The 25,589-nt window shown below is 37.0% G+C and overlaps 1 protein-coding gene, 1 long non-coding RNA gene and 1 other non-coding gene across 3 annotated transcripts; 1 reads left to right on the forward strand and 2 right to left on the reverse strand.

Annotated features, from left to right (window-relative positions):
• Positions 1-217: 217 nt before the first annotated feature.
• Positions 218-413, forward strand: LOC113291953. Its single transcript, XR_003331659.1, has one exon. It is a non-coding gene; the product is annotated as a U2 spliceosomal RNA (small nuclear RNA).
• An 11,305-nt stretch (positions 414-11,718) lies between these two features.
• LOC113287340 (pyruvate dehydrogenase E1 component subunit beta-3, chloroplastic-like) lies at positions 11,719-18,105 on the reverse strand. Its single transcript, XM_026536070.1, has 4 exons — positions 17,663-18,105; positions 17,469-17,578; positions 17,334-17,377; positions 11,719-13,010 (listed from the first exon to the last, which is right to left on the reverse strand). The coding sequence occupies exons 1-4, from the start codon at positions 17,769-17,771 to the stop codon at positions 12,038-12,040; spliced, it is 1,236 nt and encodes a 411-aa protein (XP_026391855.1). The 5' UTR covers positions 17,772-18,105; the 3' UTR covers positions 11,719-12,037.
• Positions 18,106-18,392: 287 nt separating this feature from the next.
• LOC113285596 lies at positions 18,393-20,445 on the reverse strand. Its single transcript, XR_003328779.1, has 4 exons — positions 20,350-20,445; positions 20,122-20,190; positions 19,166-19,636; positions 18,393-18,731 (listed from the first exon to the last, which is right to left on the reverse strand). It is a non-coding gene; the product is annotated as an uncharacterized LOC113285596 (long non-coding RNA).
• Positions 20,446-25,589: the final 5,144 nt, after the last annotated feature.

The raw sequence follows: 25,589 nt of genomic DNA on the forward strand, positions 1-25,589 counted from the left end.
TACCAAGTAATTCATTCCTACCTTGTACTAAGATAAGATCAGTACACACGCATCTCATCTTGCACCTTTTTTATTTTGATCATGCGAAAGGTGGGCCTAGGCCCCTGCCCAAACCCACCCAGTCGGACCACATTTTTATGTTACAGGAGGGAATTGATCCCTGGGGGGAGACAGATGAGAAACCACTGTGCTAAGCACAAGTTCTCCATCTCATCTTACACCTTTTTCAGCCTTTTTGGCTTACATCAATTGTAGTATCATATGAGTTTAATATCTGATATGTGGCATATTGGATCACACGATTGTAATTCCGTTTTTTTTCATGGGGAGGTCCCGTTACAGTAGTAGCTTACTGTTGAGGTCCTCAACTGTCACTGTTAAGCAACAGCAGTAGCTTACTGTTGCTCCTCTACCAATTCAGAATACAATTTTTTGGAACGACATGACGTAGTGAGCTTTAGCTAAGGCATAGATAAGAGTGCAGTTTGGGAAGGGATGAAGCCGCCCTTTTTCTTGGCTGTAATCTTTTTGCATGTCCACACGATCAACATGAGATTCTAGTTGATATAACAGAATCATTAGACCATTTTACTGAAAATGTTCTTCATTCATATTCGTACATGTACCTTTTAAGACCCAAACCGTGTTGTTAGACTACTTTAGGCTGTATCATTGGCTCTGCAAAAGCTGACATGAAATATTTTCCATCTGTGTCTATTCTATGGTTTGAGGTTTGCTAATATGGTAACCACAAAAAATCCAGACTGCAGACCAGCTAATCGAACTTTTGAGGTACTACTCTTACTAGTTACTAGGAAATAAAGTAACAGATACCCTAAGCATGAAATCAGAAATAAAGTAGCAGATACCCTCTCTAAGCTAGCTAGAGTGGATAGAGTCTGTCATGTCTGGGGAACTTATTCACCTTCTGAAATCAGGAGCCAATTATATGTAGATGCTATGCATGTAACAATTTAAACCCTTATACGCAATCAATTCTTTTCGTTTCAAAAAAGAAAAAAGCTAGATGACAAGGAAACGGATGGACAAAAGGTGTAATTAGTAAATTATTCTTTTAAAAGAGTTGACTTTAACCACAAAGACCACAACAGACGTTGATTTGGGGGATTTGGTTCGCTGGAGGAGTATATTCTTGAGGTTAATGACGCTTTCATCTGAGGTAGAATTTTTCTGCAAGTGCTGAAGATTATACACAATTTAGTTGATACCATAGGGTATCAGAGATGTAAGGGTTGTTGCATTGATGTCCTCTTTGGTATTGGTTGTGTTTCTGTTTAAATGAATCCGCGAGTTGAAGGAATGAAAGGGTGAACTTTTAAACATACCACCATACCCAGACTGATAGTAGTAGGTCCACCTGTCAGGCTTTCGCTTGGTTCACATTTAAATTATCTTGCTGTATGTTTAGAATTTTTCTTTATTTGATTGGTTATTTGATGAATTACGATTCTGTAACAAATCTGAAATTATCATTAAAAAAAAAACAGCTAATACAACTTGTACTTAGGTGAAAGGAAATACAAAGCAGATCAGAGGAGTTATGAAGTCTTTTATCCATGAAACACGAGATGAGATGCATACAGAATTTTTGCATGTACGACTTTGTATGGTATGCAGCAGGCTGCCAGTTTTTTTACATTTTGTGTAATCTATTAATGTCAAGTTGGCATTTTAGTTTCTTAATTATTATTATTTTGAATATTGAGTTTTAGGTTGGCCAACCTCCAGTTGCATCCGTTTCATGTGCCGGGAATTTTTGTTATGGGGATGTGAAGGAACCTTTTTACTGCTCTGGACGTTCTGGTGATTATGCTGAAGACATCCTTTTAGAAGGAAATGTTGGTGCAGACACGGGGCTCGCAGAGGAAATTTGTTGGGTCGAAAGAGCTTTAGTATGCGTTGTCATGTTTGATAGTTGCACCGGTGGATTGGCAAATAGTAAGACATCCCTAATATTTATTTTTTCCATCTTTATAGGAAGAAATATTATCACTCTTCTCTTATTTTTCCCATATTATTCTTTCTTTTCTCCAGTTACCGTGATTGATAATTGCAAAAACGTAAGGGTGATTTCTAAAGAATATATTCATACTACATTGTGGGAAAAACATCGTCATTTTTTTGAAAGTAGGGTAAGTTAGTGACATAGTTGCAAATATTATATTGTGGAAAAAGCACTCTTGAAAAACTAAAGTAAGCGTATGATTTGAATTTCTACAGAAAGCATAAGTATCTAGATTTGCCGAAGAAGAGAGAATGAGGAGTATAAGTCGGAAATTTCGATGCTGCTGATGTTCTGATCATTGACGAATCTCGAAGTTAGACGAACTTGATGAGTTATTATTGTATGCAATATGGGTACTGAGACCTTTGTAGTTTGGTTGTTCCTTGTTGAATATCCAATGCTTCATGGATTTATAACTAGTAATGTGTTGTAGAATAGATGTGATGGAATATGATTGTATGTATATATGATTTGACAACTTCAGTGTTCAAGTATATTTTAGTAGGACAGAATAAGTTCAATTTTTGAAATGCTTAACTTTGAAACATATTTTGAGGCATACTCAAGGTTCGGCTGATAACCTATGTTTTTGCCTAGGTTCGGCTGATAACTTTTCAGCCGAACTTAGACAAATGTATGCCTCAAAACAGTTTTCTTAACTTTGTGCCGGGAGGAATTGAAGGATGGGGAACATGGTTTGGCCCAAATAATTCAATCCAACGGTTTGCGCTGAATTTGCAACCTACTCACCTCACTGTATTCAGCCCCCCACCCCCCCCCCCCCCCCCACCCCACCCCCACGAATACCTCCATCAATTTTTGAAACCGCAGTCCCAGAAGATAAATCGATTGTGTAGGCAAATGGTTATTTGTATATGGTATCACAGAAGAAAAATCTTTGATGGTATCACAGAAGAAAAATCTTTGCTTTCCATGTCTTATCAGCAGAATATGCAGTTATTTTGGAATTCTTCGTATTGGTCGTCCATCTCCTTTAATTCAGACTGACATCAACAAAATGAAGAAACCTGCAAATCCAGAAGTTTCTTAATTCAAGGCTCAACTGCCTTAACACTCATCAGTCGAGGCTCCACTACTTAAATACATCATTTTAGTGTTCTCGGCACCAAAGTACTAGAAGGGTGATTGCTATTTGCCTCGACGTTTCACTAAACATGTTCTGCTCAAAGGCCAAACCTGTCTATCTCTACTGGTAACGTTTGTTTACGCTTCTCATGAATTTTATTTTCATCTATCACCATCTTGTGCTTACCCCGCAACAATGTCACTGTTACGTGCCAAGCAGGGGACTTAATGTTGATGGTGGTTTTTAGTTCAGGGCTAAAATTGTGAAACCCTGTGCTTAATGTGCTTTCATTCTGTAAGAAACAAAGCCATTTGAAAGTGGCTAGAGCCCAGGTCTCTTCACTTACAATATGTATTGATCAACTCAGTATATTTATATGAAACTTATCCAAAACGGTGCATGTAGCAACAATCCCAAATATTCTATAAATGTTATTAAACTCCCGCTTACATCACTAATGCACAGCCTGTCGAGTATTTTTCTATGCTATATTCTCCAGCTGAACTCTTAATATTGGCATGACATGATAATTACTGTTCACTCGCAACGGAGTAACATGAATTTTCCGAAGTGTCAGTATTAAGATTTGCATGAAAATACTCATGAACACGCAAGTTACACCGCTCTCTGATAAAGAGGTTTCTTGTGCCAACGCACAAATAATTTATCGAAAATTGTTTAATTTTGTGTCAGCTCATGAAATTCAATTTTCTAACCTAATTTTACCTATTTTCAAAAAATTAGGTTATCTGCGCCCTGCGCGATATTTCGAACCCTATTGGTTGAAACTAAACCTACGCAAACTAGAAAATTGATCCATCACGGAGCTAGTAGGAGCAAGATCCTACCAAAAATCATAAAACAGGAAATAAAAGAGGAGCCGCGGAAAATAGGCGCAACAACAATAAGAGGCGTGGCCACGCCACATGGACGACCAACCCTAGCAGGTGCCACCTGCAGCCGGATGGCCACGCTCCATGTTGCCCTTGCCGGCCCCCTTTTTCCTATCGACCAATCAGATCACTCTAAATGCGCCACACGCATTTGGAATGTGGCCAGGCTCATGTTGCTTGCCGACCCTTTTTCCTATCGACCAATCAGGTCGCTCTAAACCCTCCATACGCACTTGAAGTGTGGTCAGGATCATGCTACTTGTCGTCCCCCTCTTCCCACCGATCAATCAGATCGCTCCAAAAGCGCCACACGCACTTTTAATTAAAATTGGAAGTTGGTTGGTCGACACACCTAATTCCTTAAAGAATTAAACATATGCTGCTCATGTCAGTCTTAAAACAATCACGGCCATACGTTTTGGCCAGTTGATTTATCAAGTCCAGCCACCTCCTAACTTGGTCGGACGATATCCAAAAGGTCACCCAAAGATTGGACGAACAACTGGGAGAATTTGGTAAACAATTTTAGTATGAGCTACATGCCAAAAGTTTCGTATAGATGTCTATCATAACATACTAAAATATCACATCAATCGGATGAATGAGCTAAAAAATACATCTTAAAAGGCGAGCTAGGTCATGGCTGAAAACTGACATAATTCCTCCTGAATTCTTCCCGAGTTTTTACTGTCTGGCTGTTTTCATCTTCTAAACGAGCTCAAAACCTAAATATTCCCGCGAGGAAAGATAGGAAATTCTTTTCTGATAAGAATACATGAGCGGATCGTCAAAATCCGAGTTCGTATGAGAATTCTACAGCAGTTTTAGTGAGAGTCTCACATCTGAATTTTCTGGTTACGAAATTTCCTGAATTAGCACAAACTTCTGCAAATCATCTCAACCATCCAACTTGGCTAGCCTACTTAACCGGTTTAGATTTAATTTGGGCCAACCAATAGGATGTCAAAATGACTACCAGACACCATTCTCCTATAGCGACCGATCACCACATGTTTAATGTATATGGATAGCTCCTGACAGCTACTCACACATGACAACCCGCCACCTAGCTTGCGCGTGATTGGTAAGAATAACTAGGTCTTGCAAACAAGACCCATTCAGCAGCCTGCTGCATATTTTCCACGAAAATACCCGAGACATCAAACATGTCACAAACTAGGGGATGTTCATCAGAGTATTGGTCTGGCGGTTTACAGCGTGCGGCGTGCAACACGCCCATTATGAGAAAGTATCAGAAAAAGCGGACAGTTAGTGGCGGCAGAGAAGTAGTGGGTGTGTACTGACCCGTCTTCCCTCATTAAAAGACGTGGTTTTCAACATTTTCACACGATCTCGCTTCTCCATCACTCAACTACTCCCATTTCCTATGAGATCAGGGTGCGTTCAACTATGACTTATATAAATAGGTTTTCAACCGACAACGGAGTTTTGGTTAGCAACACAAGTATCCAGAAAAATACCAAGAACTGATAGATCACATTCCACAAGCCAGTTCCATATTCTGATACAAGTCATAAAATAGCCACACCTTCATAGTTAACCATTCTGATCTCAATACCTTCTTCGCTTCCCTCCCTAAGATCAACCCTTCTCCTTCACTTTGTGACCGAAGCAAGACTGGAACGTCCATTTCTTGGTTTAGGACAGAATTGTATAGATTGATCTCTCGAATCTAAAGTACTCCCGTACAGTGCATTTGTTTAGGGTTTAGATTCATTTCTCGGCGTCACACCCAAATTTACAAAAAATCAGCAGAATCAGTTTTTACCCCAAAACACTTGTATTCTATAAAATTTCATTTCATTAAATTCTACAGAAATTTCGTTATTAAGAACAAAAATTCAGAGTTCATTTCTGAAATGAACTCCTGATAAAAACCTATATAAACCAGAGTTCATTTCTGGAATGAACTCCTGATAAAAACAAAGAAAAAACCAGAGTTCATTTCTGGAATGAACTCCTGATAAAAACCTACATAAACCAGAGTTCCTTTCTGAAATGAACTCCTGATAAAAACCTATATAAACCAGAGTTCATTTCTGGAATGAACTCCTGATAAAAACAAAAAAAACAGAGTTCATTTCTGGAATGAACTCCTGATAAAAGCCTATATAAACCAGAGTTCATTTCTTGAATGAACTCCTGATAAAAGCCTATATAAACCAGAGTTCATTTTTGGAATGAACTGCAGCAGCATCATCTTCATCATTTTCGTCGTCTTCATCATCCTTAACAGCAGCAGCAAAACAAAAAAAAACGCAAAAAACTTCATCGCCTTCATCAATTCATCGACTTCAACATCGTCATAGCAACATCAGTACCAGTAGAAAAGAAAAACCCTAAAAAAACTCCATCGTTCATCATCTTCTTCAACAACAAATCTTTATAAAAAGTGTGTAAATCAATCACCGTCTTCAACAGCAGCAGATCTCGAAGTCTTCATCATCTTCGTCGTCTTCACACAGTAGCAGATCAAATCTTTCAATCAAGATTCATTGTCTGTAACAACAAAAAAAAAACAGCAGAAAAGAAAAAGAAAAAAAGGAAATGGAGAGAAGAGAAACTAGATATGAAATAGAGAGGAGAGAGAAAGTAAATCTGAGAATGAGATATTTTCTAGTAAATTTTTGTATATATATGGTCACCCTATGACCAAATAATTATTTTCTAGGACCAAACAATAATATAAGGGTATTTCTGCCACTACAAGATGACAATTACATCATCCATGACGTCATTCTAGGACCAAACCATTATTTCTAAGACCAAACTATAATTTATATTTCCAAAAAGGACCAAACAGGCAGTTGACTGAGTCAACTGGACCAAACTCATCCTAAAATATTATTTCTAGGACGTGGTAGTATTTAATTTGATGTATGTTTAGAATTTTTCTTTAGGTGATTAGTTATTTGATGAATTACGATTCTGTAACAAATCTGAAATTATCATTAAAAAAAAAGAACAACTAGTACAACTTGAACTTAGGTGAAAGGAAATACAAAGCAAATCAGAGGAGTTATGTATTCACCATTCAAATAGTGTTGTTCTTACTCATGCATTTAGTCATCGTAAAGTCATATTTAACTACGAAACACGAGATGAGATGCATACACATTTTTTGCATGTACGACTTTGTATGGTATGCATTATTGTGTAATCAGCAGGCTGCCAGTTTTTACATTTTGTGTAATCTATTAATGCCAAGTTCGCATTTTAGTTTCTTACACATTATTTTTTCAATATTGAGTTTTAGGTTGGCCAACCTCCAGTTGCATCCGTTTCATGTGCCGGGAATTTCAATTATGGGGATGTGAAGGAACCTTTTTACTGCTCTGGACGTTCTAATGATTATGCTGAAGACATCCTTTTAGAAGGAAATGTTGGTGCAGACACGGGGCTCGCAGAGGCAATTTGTTGGGTCGAAAGAGCTTTAGTATATGTTGCCATGTTTGATAGTTGCACGGACGGATTGGCAAATAGTAAGACATCCCTAATCTTTATCTTTTCCATCTTTATAGGAAGAAATATTTTCACTCTTTTCTTATTTTTCCCATATTATTCTTTCTTTTCTCCAGTTACCGTGATTGATAATTGCAAAAACGTAAGGGCGATGGCTAGAAAACATATACATACTACATTGTGGGAAAAACATCGTCATTTTTTTGAAAGCAGGGTAAGTTAGTGACATAGTTGCAAATATTATAGTGTGGAAAAAGCACTCTTGAAAAACTAAAGTAAGCGTATGATTTGAATTTCTACAGAAAACATAAGTGTCTTGATTTTCCGAAGAAGAGAGAATGAGGAGTATAAGTCTGTAATTTCGATGCTATTGATGTTCTGATCATTGACAAATCTCGAAGTTAGAAGAACTTGATGAGTTTTTATTATTCGCTGCTGATGTTCAGCTTCACCGTTTGGCATTTATGGTTAGCACGAATCTCTCAGGTTTACCAAAGAAATAAAATGACCACATCATAGATCATAAGCATAATACTAACAATGGTTGTAGAATACATATGAGCCCAACAACATCTACCACCGATATACCTTAGCCATGAACCTCAACAAAGATATAGGCAAAGATTCAGAGACACCACCATCCTCATGGCTGGCAACCACCACCACAAAACTGGATCAAGATAAATTCATACGGAGTAGCATGTGGTAACCCGGGATAAGCAGGGTCGGGATGCATATATAGGACAACCACATGACAGGTACTCATGGCGATGGCATCACCATTAGGATAACCACAGCAATAATGGCGGAGACTTGGGGATTTTTCTTGGCAACCAGATTAGCAAAACAACAACAGTAGCCTGCGGTATGGTTTGCAGTAGATTCAAAAGCACTCACCCAAATGATGCAAAACCAAAATCAAACCAACCCATGGTGCCTTAGAGAAATGATTCAAGAAATCCAAACTCTAATGGTGAGCATACCACAAGTCAAACTTACACACGCTCATAGGAAAGCCAATCAAGCAGCAGATAAACTAGCAAACGAGACGGTCGATCATCAACAAGAATTTGGGGCAACACACATCCTAATATCGTTTCAAACATTGTTCCCGATGACAGAAACGGGGTTACCTTCACCCGTATTGTTAAAATGGTAATGAACTAAGTTTACTTACTACTCCCTCCGTCCTACTTTATTTGACAAAATTCAGTTTTTTAACAAAAGTGTACCAAAAAATTACTATATTTTCCACTAAAATTATCTAATTATCAAGAAAGAAATAAAAACTAGGATACAAAAACTTGTATATTAAACAAGTGATTTGAAAGATTGATTGTGTATGTGGAAGTAATTTGAATTTGTTTCAAGTTTTTGCAGAATCCTATTTTGGCAAGTAAACTAGGACGGAGGGAATAATAAATATACTTCCGTTCCAAAAAAAAAAAAAAAATAGCGACCATTAAAATTGAGTAATTTCCACCATGGGAAAGCTAAACCTCGACGTGCTAATAGATGGGACGATTATGATGATGAGCGACGGTTTTAGGTGAGAACGGCAAGCAACCAAATGAAGCACCACAAGAATACAACAACAATGATAAATTATCAGGGCTGAATTGGGGGCCATGGAAACTAATTGGGGACATGACACATTTTATATCCACACCAAAAGATATTTGGGGCTTCCAAAATGATGGTGAAATAACTATTTTACCCTTCTCTAATAACTTCTTCTCATCCCATTCTTTTTCTCCTCCGCTCCCTCTCTCCTACTGTTTCCCATTCCATTAACGACTTTTGAGAGAAAAAAATTATCATCGATTCATCGTCGTAAGTGAACTAAAAAAAACTAGGTTTTCAACTGCAAAATTGCAGTTACAGTTCCAGGGTCGTTAACCACGGTTTTTTATTGCTTAACGATTTTTGATATGCATGTTGAATTGATAAAAAATCGTTAACCATTAGGGTGTAGTAGATAACGACCCTAAACCTGGTTTTCTTCCCTAGAATAGTGTCTTCTAAGGATTTCTAAATCGCTAACGACTCTATATGATACAAAATTTGTTCCTTGTTCAAAAAATAGGAAGGGTCGTCATGTCAAATGGTTGTAGTCGTTAACTATGTTGAAGGGTCTTCATGTCAAATTTTTGAAGTTGTTAACGGTGTTGAAGGGTCGTTTGGTTTTATAAATTTTGCCTGCCGACCCTTGATCTATGAAATGGCTCGCTAGGGTCGTTAGTATATACGAATGCCTAATTAACGACCCTAAAAGTAACATCTTCAGAGAGTAAAAAGTTTTAGAGTCGTTGGGTTCTAAACATATTAAGTTAACGACTCTATATGACCTAACTAGCTGGAGTCGTCAATTATATCACATTTGGTTGACGATTTTTCATAACCTGCAAAAGTTGCAGGTTTGAGTCGTCAAAGGTTGTGTCAAGTAATTGACGACTCCTTAGAGTCGTTCGTTTATTACCCTCTCGACTTAAGGACCATCACTCTGACTAGTTGCATAGTATACATGAATCGACCATTTGGGGCATCATTCATATAATTTGAAGAATATAGGAAGTTTACCTGATTGTTTTGAGCTTCGGGTTCTTCATTTTGAGGATTGGTTCCTTCATTTTGAGCAATATGATTCCTCTACTGGAATCCCCCAAAAGCTCGACTTCTTCCTCTCCACAACTCAAAAACACAATTTTTCTTTTATCAAAATTTTATCCCTAAATCTGATTTTAATCTAACTAAACTAATTAGTAATTAATTAACTTAATTACCACTAATGATTTGGGGTAGTTTAGCCATTTAAAAAAGTTGGAGATAAGGGATAACTCCCGATTACTATTTCATGACCTTTTTTTTGTCATGTAGCTAAGATCCCTAATTATTTTTCGAGGACCCTCAATTCAGCCGTGTAAATTATGTAGGTAACATATTAAATGACACACATGTGATAATCTTTTTCCATTTGTGATTATAAACCAAACTAAACATGCGAGTATATCTCAATAAAGTTAGGTAATCAGAAGTTAATCGTGCAGTTAGGTACTCATTTACTTTTTGGATCCCAAATTCCCTAAAATTTTCCTCCAACGTATGTCGATCACTCATCAAAGAGTCCACCATTTCTAAATGTAGGAGGGTTTCAAATAACATCAAGGATCAATTGTGAATGATATTTCGGATCAGTCTCGTTCTCATGTTTCCCTGACATTAGCCTACATTTCCAATCAGTATTGGCGTCCTTGAGAAAATTGTATGGTCTGCGTTTGTAAGCAGAAATAAATTGGATTCATATACCTTTGTTTTTGCCTTTTGAAAAACTAATACCTTCCTTTCGGCTATCAAATCCAAGACCGCCCGCACTCTTCTCACCCATACTTTTGTTTATGGCTGCTTTAATTTATATATATATATATATATATATATATATATATATATATATATATTATGCCGCAATTAGTTTCCTTCATGAATCTGCAATTTGTGGAGCATGATTCCATCCCTTGTGATGCTTTAGACATTCAAACTGACTACTAAGATGAATTGAAAATAAATGATAGTATTGAGCGCTGCAGATGTATTGGACTTTGTTCAGTTATTCTCTCTTACTTTGAATAGCCAGAATTTGATGATCCCGCTAATGCTACAGATGAAGATGAAAACGGAAGAAAACACCACCGGGGATAGCATTCCGTATGTGAGGTTGGGTGAGATCAGTGCCATAGTACTTGCTCTTAACTTATGTGGCATCTGTATTCACGATATCTAGTATAGATGTCTGTAGACATCTGAATTCTCGATACCTAGCATAGACATTTATCAGGATACGTGCAGTAGCCTCCTTATTCCATCATGTATAGATATAGAAGTTAGGTTATTATACGTTAACTAGCCTATTAATGTATTCTGCCCACCTTTTTACTACAGCTTATTCGACCTGATGGTGACCGTTGTAGTAGAAGATACAAATGCCAGGGAATACTGGAAAATCAGCAATCAGATTGCCAACCATTTAGTTCCTAGAATCAACCCAATCAGAGTAACTTTAACTCAAGCATATTGGGTTTATGGAAAGAAATAACTCAAGAACATTGATTTGGTGGCAGCTGACTACATGTCTTCATTTCTTTAGGCTTTCAAAGTTAACAGCAAATTGTGGTTGAAAGGCTGATGATCATTTCATGATGTTTCCAAACCCACAGACAGAATGCCATATATTAGGAACAATGAATGAACAATTACCATTTCATGTGTCAACAGATCCGTTCCCTACTCTAAAGTGCAGTAGGGGAGACGAAGAATGAAAGAAACAATGAACCCATGTTTGAGCAATAACTGAAGAAAAACCTTCAACTTGATTTCAATAATAAGTTACGAACAAACCTAATCACCATAAATGAAACTTCATCACAAAAATAAAGAAGAAAAGAAAATTGTCACTAAGAACAAGCTGTAAAGGGACATATTTGAAGGGAAATTCCAAAAAGAAGAAAGAAAAATCTTTACCAGAAACTACACTGCCGCTGTTGCTGTGGGTAATTACTGGCAGAGCTTCTCTACAGCAGCAACAATCTGGGCTGGCTGGACAATAGTGAATTCCTCCAATGTCCCAGCATACGGAGTTGGTACATCCTGTGAAGACAAACAGATAACAGGGGCATCCAAATAATCATGGAAATTCTCATTAATTGCCGCTGTCAAACTGGCACCAATTCCACCAGTTCTCATGCACTCTTCAACAATCAGAACACGGTGAGTCTTCTTAATTGAGTTTCCAATGGTATGAAGATCAAATGGCTTCAATGACCTAATATCAATTACTTCGGGATCATAACCCTTGTTAACCAAGGTCTTCGCCGCTTGCATCACGTGGTACCTCATGCGAGAGTAAGTGAGAATCGTAATGTGTTCTCCAGGCCTCACCATCTCAGCCTCCTCTAGTGAGCAAATGTATTCCTCATCTGGGATCCTCTCCTTGAGATTGTACAAGAGAACATGCTCAAAGAGAATCACAGGATTCTCACTTCGGATAGCAGCCTTCATTAATCCCTTGGCATTGTAAGGAGTTGAGCAAGCAACCATTTGAATTCCAGGAATCGACTGGAAATATGATTCAAGACGTTGCGAGTGTTCTGCTCCAAGCTGGCGTCCTACACCTCCAGGCCCACGGATGACTACTGGAATTTTGAATTGGCCACCTGAGGTATAATGTAGCATTCCACAGTTGTTGGAAATTTGGTTGAAAGCCAGAAGAAGGAAACCCATGTTCATTCCTTCAATAACCGGCCGTAGGCCAGTCATGGCAGCCCCAATAGCCATTCCTGTGAAAGAGTTCTCTGCGATTGGAGTGTCAAGAACCCTAAGATCTCCAAACTTTGTGGCTAGGCCCTTGGTCACCTTGTAAGAGCCTCCATAGTGACCAACATCTTCCCCCACAACACATACTGTTGGATCTCTGTCCATTTCTTCTTCAAGGCCTTCTCGGAGGGCTTCAAAAAGTAACAACTCATGCCTAATGTTGAACAAGTAAAGAGTTTGATTAACCTTAGCCGAAGTTACAGTAGGAAAGCTCCAGACAATATATAGAAACTCCCGGATGGGATTCAAAAGGCAAAGGTCAAAGTATATGACCATAATAACATATACACTTTTAAGTGCATACATTTTCTAATTAAATTACTAGATAAATTAATCAACAAGTAAAAAAGAAAAGATGCTATCACGTGCTTACAAGCAGATATTAGAAGCAAGGCTAAGTGGTCAATTGAATTTTTTGATTATACTACTAAAGTGTCTCATGTTAATAGAAGTATCGTTTCTTGTGCTGACATATTAGACAAATATGCTAGAAAGACCAAGTCCAAATGTATAAGAGCTTATCAATCTATAGCAAACAGCAAATTCTAAACTGCTTACGAACTGCTGATGTAAATATTCTTTCTTGAGGTACTACATTTTCCAGTTCATTATAAAAAAGAAAATAAGTGGTCAATTCAACAATGTGAACATGTGGTATTAGCTGATTTTGAGGTATAATGTTAAGAAAGCAAAAGCAATAGATGCTTATTTGCATAACATTGTGCTTACGAGCAGATTTAGAAGTAACAATTAAATGATTAATTGAATGATATCGGCTAATTTTGCTATAATTATGCCTCCAATTAGCTTATGGGAATCGGAAATCATTTGAACCACAGAGAATATCTTGACTTAATTAGACTCTTCACATGTTTCCCGAAAGGTGGGACTCGTGATTGCAAGAAAGTGTCAGGAGAATGGAAAGGACAGGCGTTACTCATTGCTCAGTTTCCATACTAGGTAACGACAACTAACAAAACTCTCTGAACATGCTAGGTTTGACCAAAAAAGTTGTTTATGCTAGAAGCATTCACTGCACATATTGTTACTACCGCAAAAGTGGTACTTTATGTATGTAGCAATGCAGATACAATATCTTCACTCTTCCACATCATAAACTGTTGACAGCACTAACCTTAGTTACCAGGAACGTGAACAGGCATCACGAATCTCACTGAAATTCGCGAATTTGCGCTCCTCAGCGAGATTCGTGACGGGAGCGCGCTCTTAACACGTGAGGAACGCGTTCCTAACTTGTGAGGAACGCTTCTCATAAATGACTACGATTTCCAAGTTTAAAGTCTACAGTTCCCAAGTCTTTTGGTATTAATACCAAAACAAACTTGACTTTTAATCACTCAAGAAAGACCTAGAAGCCAATCAGACATCAATAAAACCCATTTCATTATTCAATGCCAGCAGAAAAAAAAATTCCGTCTCTTCATTTTCTTCTCTACAAAAAGATAATATTCTGTCTCTTGATTTCTTCTCTTCTTTTATGCCATGGATGGTTCTGTAAGCCCAGTTATTAACTTAGAAGAGGAAGTTGATGATGGTGACCAGGTTGAAGAACCATCTTCTACTCCTCTCTAGAAATATGTCACAGAAGTTGGGAAGGAAGATGGTGGTAAGGGAGGTGGTGCAACACAGAAGTTCGTATGTAACTTTGGATGTAGGGTGGATCCTTATGTAGGTCTTATACAAGGGTTCGTCGGCAGTTGATTGGTGTTATACCAGGGCAGAAAAATCAGGGTATATCATTATGTACTAAAGTTACAAAAGATATGATGGAGATGTTAAAACAAGAGGAACTTACTGCAAGAAGAATGTTTGGAGAAAGTGCTAAAACGAAAAAGCTCAAGTTGCCTAACTCAAGTACAAGTCAGAATCAGCATACAAGCATTAACATGGATCAAAGTAATTCATTATTTCAGAGTGTTGTCGATAAAATGTTCCATCGAAACAGTAGAGATGATGCTGATCAAAAGATTGCAAGGTGTCTGTATGTAAATGGAATTTCCTTGAATGTTCTTAGATCTCCATTCTGGGCAGATATGGTGTCTGCCATTAATCAAACACCAAAAGGATATAAATCTCCCTCTTGTGAAAAGGTCAGAACCTCTTTACTAGACAAGGAGCAGACCTTGGTAAAACAAGCTCTAAATCCTTTAGTGAATTAGAGCTTCTATTATTTCTGATGCAATGGCATACTCATGGAGTTTCTATTAGTAAATTAGACAATGGCATACTCATGGAGTTTCTATTATTTCTGATGGTTGGTCTAACATCAAAATTGCATCTTTAATAAACATTATGGAAGTATCAGACGGCAAGGCGATGTTTTTAAGTGCACATGATGTTTTCAGGAATAGAGAAAACCGGAGAAAAAACATAGCTGAGATACTCTTGAAAGCAATTGAAGAGATTGGACCTTTGGTTGTTGTACAAGACGTCACAGACAACGCCGCAAATTGCAAGTATGCTGGAGCACTCATAGAAGCAAAGTATCCACATATTTTTTGGTCCGGATGTTTAGCACACACACTGAACCTGTTAATGAAGGACATAGGAAAATCCAAGGAACCGGCTGTTTCTTTTTTTAAAGAAACGTATACAAAAGGTAAGGATATTGTGAAGTTCATAAGGAATCATTCTCAATGTCTTTCTCTGTTTAAGAAGTTCTCGACTTTAGAGGTTCTCAAATCTAAAAAGACAAGGTTTGGATTCCACTTTGTCGTGCTATCTCGGCTTGTCAAGGTAAGGGCTAGTCTAGTAGCCATGGTACTATCAGAAGAATGGAAAGAGATCAAAAAGCCCATGAATGCAGCAGACCATGAAGAAATCACTGCAATTATCTTGGATGGAAACTTTTGGAGTAATGCGGAAAAGGTGTTGAAAATAATATATGATGCTCAGGTTTTCAGATTCAGATAAGGCTGTTATAGGAGAAGCGTACGAACAAATGGGTACAATGCTAGGTATGTTACAAGACACTTTAGCAGATGATGGTGTTATTTATGACATAATTCAGCAAATTGTAGTCCAGCGATGGGATAAAATGAATATCCCATTGCATTGTTTGGCGTATATACTTGTCCCTAAGTATTACACACACTCGTGGCTAATGAAACCAGCCCCGGGTGGTGTTAGTAGAAAGAAACCGAATTTCGATATCAAGGTTCAAGATGGATACTTGGTGGCAATAGACAAGATGATTCCATCACCACAAGAAGCTGCAACGATAAGACAACAAATCAGTGACTTTGTAAGCAATGGAGGAGTTTTTGCTCGCCCACAAGCTGTTGAGGATACAGCGAGGCTGAGTGCAAAGCAGTGGTGGGTCTATACGGTGGAGGAGCACCGGAACTTTATGCATTAGCTATGCGAGTGTTATCTCAAGGTGTGAACACCTCTTGTGCGGAGAGGTGTTGGAGCACCTACAGCTACATTCATAGCGTAAAGAGAAATAGACTATGCGCCGATAGGGCTGAAAAAATAGTGTACGTACATTACAATCAACGTCTACTTGCGAGGCAGAGAGCAGATTATGAAGCTCAGTATAGGAATTGGGATGTGAACCCGGAAGAAAATAATATTGAGGAAGCTATTGATGTCATACAAGCAAGAGAGCAAAACGAAGATATTGAAGCAAGTAATTATTTTACTGAAGAGAGTCAAGAGACAACACCTACATTGTCTGCACCTCAACCTACATCGTCTACACCTACATTGTTCCCGACTGCGCTCCCGCTCCTGGTAACTAAGGCACTAACTCAAAGTCTCAGACAACATAACATAATAATTATGTGATCGCCATTGTTTATTCAATTTTCCATGAACATTAAGGCTCCAGCTGTTCTGCTGACTTGAATGTTTCAAATTTGTCCACTAGCTTGTTGGCTATTTTCTATTGACGGTCTTATCAGTAATCACGAATAACAGTTAAAATGTCAGCGTTTTCAACTATATGAATGCAAAAGATTTTGGTGGTCATGAATAAAACCAGTCAACAACATATACTTAAGGATTAGATATTGTTTTGGACAACATTTTCAAACCCCATATAATAAATTCAACAACTTCACTCGAGAAATAAAAGAAACGTACACAAAGAAAAACAAAAATGGATGGAAAACTACCATGACTGTACAACACGAGTTAGCATCTCGCATCAATGTCTCACATCCCTAATTCATTTAAGTAAGACTGGTAGGAGAAGTAAATGTGCAATTCAGATGATATATAACGTAGCAATCAGAAATACTTTAAACTAAGTGCGTCGTCAACATGGCTCGAGACTTAAGTAAGTACACTTATCCACTTAGGCTATTCGATCTAAGTTGTCTAGCTACACTTCTCATTCCATCAACATTTGAGTAACTTGATAGATAGGTTTGGATTGCAGAATTTCAAACAAAACAAAACTTTAGAGTGTAATGCATATACAATGAATAAATGAAAGGAATGAGAGCCTTACCCAGGTTTAGATGTGGTTGATGCAGTGGAACCTTCATTCTTAGTCTACAAAGGAAATAACAAAACCAAATTCAAAATCCACAAAACTAAAATTCAAATTCAAAAGAGAGAAATTAAATAAGTTGAGATGTGTAACTGCAACTGCATTAGCAACCAATTTCGGCGAAGAACGAGCTTTGTTGTTAGATGATCCCAAAGTTATATCTCTTGAATCAGATCTGACAACAAAAACCCTTCCTTTCCTTGCTGCAATTCAAACAAAAAATCAAATGATAAGTCTGTCTCAGAGATCCCAAAGCCAAATACATAGTTTAGAATGAGGAGTAGAACCTGTTTGAATTGGAAGGGATTTGAGAGAAGAAACCTCAAATCTCTTGGAATCCAAAGAAGTTGAGGATAAAGCAGCCGCGGCTCCGATTCCTTGTAAAAGTGTTGCCATTTTCTTTTCTAAGAGAAGAGAAATTGAGAATTTGGAAAGAGAAAGTAATGCGAGGAAACAAGAGATTCAGAGGGGAGAAGGACAGAGACAGAGTTTATATATGGGGATGATAGAGAGAGAAAAGGCGGAGAAACTGAGGTAACGTTCGTTGTGTCTTGTGTTGAGTGGGAAGTAGTTATAAAAAATTTGGTTTTGACGATTAAATTGAGAGAACTGGACTCACTGGTTAACACGAGTAGGCGGAGAAAATGATAATCTGGTTGAGAAATCTTGTCCCTGTGGTTCTGGAAATTGCTTAATTCTTACTGCCAAAAATCCAGGTCGCAAGTTTTACAAGTGCCCTGTTAGACAGGTAACTAGGTTTTTTTTTCTCCGTCTTTCTACGATTTTTTGCCTTGGTGCCCTTGTATCTTCTCCCTATTATCAGGGTACTCGCTGTTACACCCGTGCGTTGCACGGGTCGTCTAAATATTTTGTAGAGAAAAAATATGTTTTGGTGCTGGGGAATTTTTAGGGATTCAATTTATTTATTTTGAAGTAAATCCAATTCAACCATCTTGGAGATGGTTACATGGAAGCTGGACACCAAACTTACATATATATTCCTTTTGCAACAACTTGTTCCCAAGCCTAGCTTTAGTATTCAACAACTCATTTGTCATTTATGTGTACATCTTTCCTTGACTGACAAAATTTATGTGTACATCTTTCCTTGACTGACAAAATTAGAATAAGCGTAGAATGAAAAATCATCATACCAAGGTTATTCACTACTTTAGTTACCAATGAAAGAAATGAAATTTCTTATCACACTGCAAAAGGATTAATGAAATTTCTCAGTGTTCTTCTCTATGTTGATTGTCAATAGAAAGGCTCCTCCTGCAAATGAATTGGAGTTCTGGGATTGAATTGTAGAACCACGTTACCTTATCTACGTTTTCTAAGTCGTACCGTACAAACCTGCAATGCTCAACCAAAAAAATCATCTGCCAATGAGATGGAACATAAATGACGGCGAGTTAAAAAATTTAGTATTCAGTTCTGAGTTCACATAGCCAACAATCCCACCGACCATCATTATCCAGTAATTAACTATTTATGCATAATAATGGCTTGCTTGGTATTGGGCTTACTCAACCTCTAATACGTGTTGTCAACAAACTAAAGATGAACCCTAATCTTTTTCTCTCTATATGAACTTTCATGGAAAGAGACTAAAATAAACATATGAGAAACTTCATATAATAGTTTAAGATTGTTTCCCATAATGCTTTTGCATTTAATAAAGTTTGTGTGCCTATGTATTTTGCACCTTTGCACCATTTGGTCGTATTTTTTAGAAGGGAAAACACTCGCAATACAACAACCCTTTAGTTGGTAAATCATAAACTCACCAGGTTGCAATGTTCATCTGTCGCCATATCCCGCCAAAAACCATATTTCACACAACAGAAAAGAAAAAAAGTTGTTAATATTTCACTTTTCCCACTGTACAAAAGATCTAATCATTTTTTCCCTGATAACCATTAGTCAGAACAGCCAAATCCAAATTTGGAAAATTTAATTCCCATACGACTTGGGTTCTGCACAAAAAAAGAGCACAATAAGTGGTGTTACAACAGCCTATCTGTTGCCTTACCATCTTGCACCCAACAAACTCTTTACATACTTGGTTTCAAGTATGAACCTCAAAAGATCCAATTGTTCCTAGACTATCATGAAGTAAAACCATGAGAATAAGACATACATCACCTCTATGTACCATTATTGAAGATGCTTTGAGCAGAAGTCTTTACTGCTGATCAGATCTGTAGCTATATATCATACACCACATTTTCCAAAAGATAAGCACCATCGTTGCAAACCTGCGAGCATTGAGAAATTTAGCATAACTAAGCCATGGTCTGTGTAAAAATAACAATCATGTTGCCATAGAAGTTAAACGCTCGTCAAGTGTTTGGAAATAAATCTTTGCTTCTCGTTTTCAGTAAAAATATAATCTATCAGTAGACAATGACCTAAACCTTCGGATGTATACAAAATCGCATCCTAAACTGTATATCCCGTTGTTTTTTCAGTCCAACCTAGTAATAAACCACCACGCATCCTAATCATTTGTCAGAGGTGTAATTCTATCATGGGTTCTATTCCATTCTCCCTTCATACATCCATAAGCACTGATAGATAAAAAAGGTAAGATCATGACCCAACCCTAATCGTCTGCTTAGAAGCCACAACACCGATAATAAGAAAAAGTGTGAAGTGTGTAAATCGCAAGATCATCAAATAGAAGACCTAAAATAAATGGAAAATAATTAGAAGAAGGTACTGTTTGCATCTTTTTACAAACCTAATCAATAAAACCCGCTAAATTCGCTCCAGCACCGTTTACCGAAAAATATCGCCAGTAAAATCGTTCCTGCAGCTTAGAATAAAACTAATCAATCTAATATGGATACTTTTCTTTAAATACATAATATAATATGCATTCTTTTCGTTAAGTACATAAGATCAGAATATATATATATACGAGACCACAAAGGATTACATGAGAATATAGAAGAACACAAAGGATTACCTTAAACCCGCAAGTTTAAGGGTTTCCATTAGAGTAAAAGAGGGAGGCGAGAAAGAAAAAACCAAAATAGGGAGAGAAGAGGATGTTGCGGCTGGGAAAGAAAAAAAAATCGTGAGGAGGGGGTGAGTTACCAAATAACTCGGTGGTGTCTTTGGAATTTGGATGGAATATCGGTGGTGTGAAATAACAGGACGATCCGATTGGCTGAAATATACCCGATGGGCCAGAAGCTCTAGGAAAAGAGTTTTGTTCATCTTTTAACCACAATAGAAGAAATTCGGCTGAAATCATATTATTAATTGCTTTACATGTTGCACTACCCAATGATGAACTCAGCATACATACGTCTGTTTGCGTTTAAAATCCCATATTGTCATTTCCTAGAATTGAGTTGTATGAGTTAATTATGTGTATGCGACTATGTGTTTGGATATGATTATACGTTTAATTAGAATTCATGAGTTAGAATGCTACTTTTTGAATTGTGTATTTACATGGTACATGGATTCATGCACAGACATAAACGTAATTTGGATTCTGTTAGTAAGGAGCGTTCAGTGCATGTCTGAAAACGTGCAAATGAAAGAAATGGAAGAATTGGGACATGCCCACAACTTATGATCATGGCACACTAAGTACATTTAAGAAAACATCTGGTGAAAACTAAAAACCACAACATTTGGCACTACAAATCTGGACTGCGATACTCATGTGATGGTGTATAAATATGATATTTGTATATATCCCTGTAATTTAGGTGTTTTTGTTGTTTGTTAGGTAAATATTTGACCTTTGTGTTTCATTTTATGGATGATTGAAGTCCTAAAAATTTAATCTTTTAAAATTTAGAATCATTGATTTCACTATTTGAGCAGTCTGTAGAACTTCACAAAGCGTTTACTTATGTATTGCAAAATTTGATATGTATGAATGCTAAGTTGCACTTACACTTGGTGGTTCATGTATATAAACAACTTCAGAGCTTCCCTGCAGCTTTTGTGGAAGCAGCATATCTCCAATTTGATGCAGGGAGTGTTGCATCATCACTCTTTTAAACTGCAAATTGGGGCTAAGTAAATGTTTGCTTACGTTTCTTTAAGTGTTTATTAATTATGCATTGCACCACTTTTTATGCAGTCTGATTTTCAGTACCTTTGTTAGTGTTATTCCTAAAATTAGAGGGTCGTATCCGTGTTTAAATGTGACTTAAATTACTTATTCGCTCAATTCTAACAGGGGTGATAGATTGCAAGCCTATGATGGAAGTGCAAGGATGCAAATTAAGCCATTTGAACTCTTTGCATCTTTGTTATCTGGTATGCACTTCCAACGTGTTTGTGGTGCTTGAGAGGGTGACGGGATTTTAAATGTGGCATCAACAACAACAAGAATAAACTTTCCTTCCTATTTGGTAACAAGAACTAATAACCAACTGGCGCAACTTTTCACTTTATTAGAGGTTTACCGTAAGGAGATCAGTGTTAAAATTAATTATTATCAAATTATTGCGCTTTGCATAGTGCTGGGAAACTACTTTTGTTATTTACATCCTTAGGTTAAAGCGGCAGGTACAGAAGAAGCGCAAGGAAATGGTTAGTTCAATTCCTAATTGGCGTGTGGTTGCGTGTCGAGCTTAGCAAATGGTCTCACCAGGAAAGCATATTCTCAGCATTCGACGTGCAACGCACGTGCATTCTACTTGTACTTATAACCAAACAAGTAACTTAGACACTGCAAACAGCGAAAACTTCAGTGGATCAAGTGATACTTGTTTTAAATGTGGACTGGATGGTCACTGGGCCAAGGATTGCCCTACTGCCAAGCCTTCTGTTATCAAATCAGTAATGGTAGTAGAAGCGGTCCAACTTCATATATTTCTTATCGTTAAGAAATTTTATTTGACAGGCTGCTCTAACCAAGTTGTATATGCAGTAGATGGGATTTTAAAATGAATGACTGACTGACTGTTGCTCATCTCATTCAGTAGTGTTGTATGAGACTTTACTCTCTTTGTGTTTTTGAAATCCTATTTTGATTAGCGGTAGCCCACGAAAGTTAAAGATGGTGTAGGGCATGTTTTGTATCAAACCTTTGAAGTTGATAGCTTTGGAGTTTTTTCATTTATATTGATTGCGATTGCAGTAGCGCCACTGATACTTAAACTAGAAGTACATCTGGGACACACAGTTTGTTTGAGGATTTAACCAATCCAATGTGAGTTGCTAATAATTCTGAACCATCAGAAGTATGTATTTTAGGGGATATTATTGAACCTAACTTCTCAAAATATTGTGAATTAAATGCCATGTGAGTGGATGCATCTGAATCTAGAAACCATCCAGTTGAGTAAATACATGGGGGAATTGCAAGTGCAGAGGCTACATTAGGATTATTACCAATAGACAAGCCTTTTTGGTACAGTTTTCAAAAATAGTTTTCTACTATTTTAAAAACATACATTTTTTTCTTTGTTTTCATTTTCTAAAATTTGTTTGGTAGGATATAAAACTGTTTTTGGAAACCATGGAAAATGAATTAAATCAGATCAAATGTAAAGACTCGTCTAACAGATAGTGATACTGGTCATGACTCATTAGTGGTCATTTCCCCAATCTCTTACTTTGTTCTAAAAAGAAGAAGAATGAGAAAAAAGAGAAAACACAGAAAACAATAATTTGTTGTTTTCATTTTTTTGTTTTCAAAAACAGAAAACAAATAGAAAACCTTTTCTGAAAATGTCCCTACCAAACGTGTTTTCTCATGTTTTCTTTTTTCTCTGTTTTTAAAAAGAGAAAATTGTTTTTGAAAACCATACCAAACAGGCTTTAGTGTGTTTTTTTTTTTTTTTTTTGATAGATTGCTTTCTTTTTGTTTACATTGACTATCAACCATAACAAGATTGTTTCTTGACGATTAAAACAGTTTTAGTGATTGATTACCCTTACTAATTGAAGATGTTCCTTCTGAAACATCACATTTAAGTTGCTAAGCTTATGTTCTTTGCTGGAAATAAATAGATATTACATGGTTGAAAGATAATTAGCTGCTGCAATTTTGTGGTAGTTGTCTGTAATGGCATCAGTTTATTATTCATCGTCAAATAAGGTCAATAAAGTCAAAATTAATTTTAAGAGATGACTATAATCTATTCTGTCAAAGAAGCTAATTGTCAAACTTAGATATGTAACCTATTCTAAGCAAATTTCATAATTTCAGTCCAAGAAAACAAAACAAACAAATTACATTAATAATGAAGGGGACAGATACCTTGCAACCACCACTTGCCAGTCTCGATGGTTGAACCCACTTACCATATTGATCATGTGGTTGAATCTTATTCCTCAACATATGTACCTGACGCAATACACTAGGTAGCTTACACGATTTCATATTCCTCACAAAAAAGTGTAATTTTTGAAAGAGCCTTAGTCAACCACTATCTTTAGCAAGATTGATTAGAGTGGTTACCAAACAGATTCTTTTTTTGTCGTTTGGAATACGATTAAAAGGATTTTCTATTCACGTGCGTGACTCTATAAGTCGAAGGTGCAGGGATACTGAGGGAACCAAGTAGCTAGGAATAGTCTGTTTGGTCTCAACTATACGAAGTTGGTATTAGATTTTGTGTAGTGGCTTAATTCTGAGAGTATTTAAAACTGGATTAGGTCCCTGGGTTTTTTTTCATTTGAGGTTTCCTCATTAACAAAATCTTGATGTATCTTTTAGTTTGTTTTCCACATTATAATTGTTAGTAGGGCTTAACCGAACATAATTTTTATTCAATTATGTATTTTCCGGCGTATGAATATTAAATATAATATGTATCAATATCAAGTTTACCTTTTTATCATTACAAAAGTAAAGGAAAACCTTATATATATTTTTATTCTTCACTTCACAAATCCTTTCTAGCATTTTTCGCCTTGACATCCTCCCATACTATGCCTTTCCTTTCTCGAGTTGTATCCTCAAGCCAACAATGAAATTATATCGAAATTATTTTTTACATATTTTGTCCCCTGAAAAAACGTTATTGGATATGTTTTTTAGTTTACAGAGATATGTTATCGATCCTTTGAATGGTGTTACCTTTTTGCATCTTTCTTATTTTAGTGAAGGATGTTAGGATCTTCATGGACCAAAGTAACCTACTATGGGCCAGACCACATATCACTGATGATGTCCCTACTTGACCACCTTGAGATAAGAGGCGTGCGGTTTTAATCTAAAAGGTGTAGGTGCTACGTAAGGAGATGCCCAAGCTTATTAAGATCCACATGCGCTCCTCTTTCTTCCATGTGGGACTATCCCTATCTATACTTATGTGGTTTATCGCGCGACATACTCCAACAATCTCCACCTTGGCGAGATTAAACCACTTCACCAGTCCAATCAGACTCCACCATATGATTACCATGTGTATATGCTACTCATCGATCATAATTATTGTCACTATGCGCCCTAGAATCTTACTCCACCTTGATTTAATTAGAAGGCAAGCACTAACTCCACTTTGAGCATTTCCTTGCCCACCTAGAACCTTGCTCCACATTTAATGTGTGAGAAACTAACTCCACCTTGAGCATCAGTTCAACCTTGAGCATTGCCTTTCCGATCTAGAACCTTGCTCCACCTGAGTTAATGGGTGAGACACTAACTCCACCTTGAGCGCCAGTTCAACTTTGGGCCTTGCCTGCTGGTGCGCGTCGTTTACACAAAAAATTAATTAACTTCTTTCTGCACAATTAACTGGTAATATAATGGAAAGGAGTTCGTTCCCACGAAGAGCAGGGAGTTTATAGTTGTTAAAAGTAACCAAATGGTTTTTTTTTAGATTGTAGAACGAAATAAATTAATAAAACAAAATATTAAAGATTGATTTAAAATAATATGGAGAAAGATGACCAGGGAATCATTCGTCGTCATTGAACCGAAACTTAATTAAATATAAATTTACTTCTTGTTGAACTTATATTGTTACCAACCGTAGAATAACAATAAGCTCTGCTACCCCACGGATTCCTACTGTCAGATTCTATCCAACCAACCCACCAAGAATAAGCTCTCAAGGTGTAAATTAGTCGAATGCTTTACACTATGTGAATCAGGTTGATCCTATCATCAGACGTATAAGCTCGGCCTGCTTACTAGTGTTATCTTTACACACAATTGCTTAACAAAATCCCTCTATCAGCTCTTGCGATTTACTACCTTTGTAAAGAGTTGATGTAACAATTACA

Source organism: Papaver somniferum, chromosome 6 (assembly GCF_003573695.1).
Source record: "Papaver somniferum cultivar HN1 chromosome 6, ASM357369v1, whole genome shotgun sequence".
Classification (NCBI taxonomy): Eukaryota; Viridiplantae; Streptophyta; class Magnoliopsida; order Ranunculales; family Papaveraceae; genus Papaver; species Papaver somniferum.

Bases quoted from the DNA above. Each gene is read 5' to 3' on its own strand.
- LOC113287340 (XM_026536070.1), bottom strand. From the start codon at position 17,771: ATGGCAACACTTTTACAAGGAATCGGAGCCGCGGCTGCTTTATCCTCA. The intron at 17,378-17,468 runs GTTACACATCTC...TTTCCTTTGTAG, and splicing joins TGGTTGCTAATGCAGTTGCA to ACTAAGAATGAAGGTTCCAC. The intron at 13,011-17,333 runs GTAAGGCTCTCA...GTTCAACATTAG, and splicing joins TCAACCACATCTAAACCTGG to GCATGAGTTGTTACTTTTTG.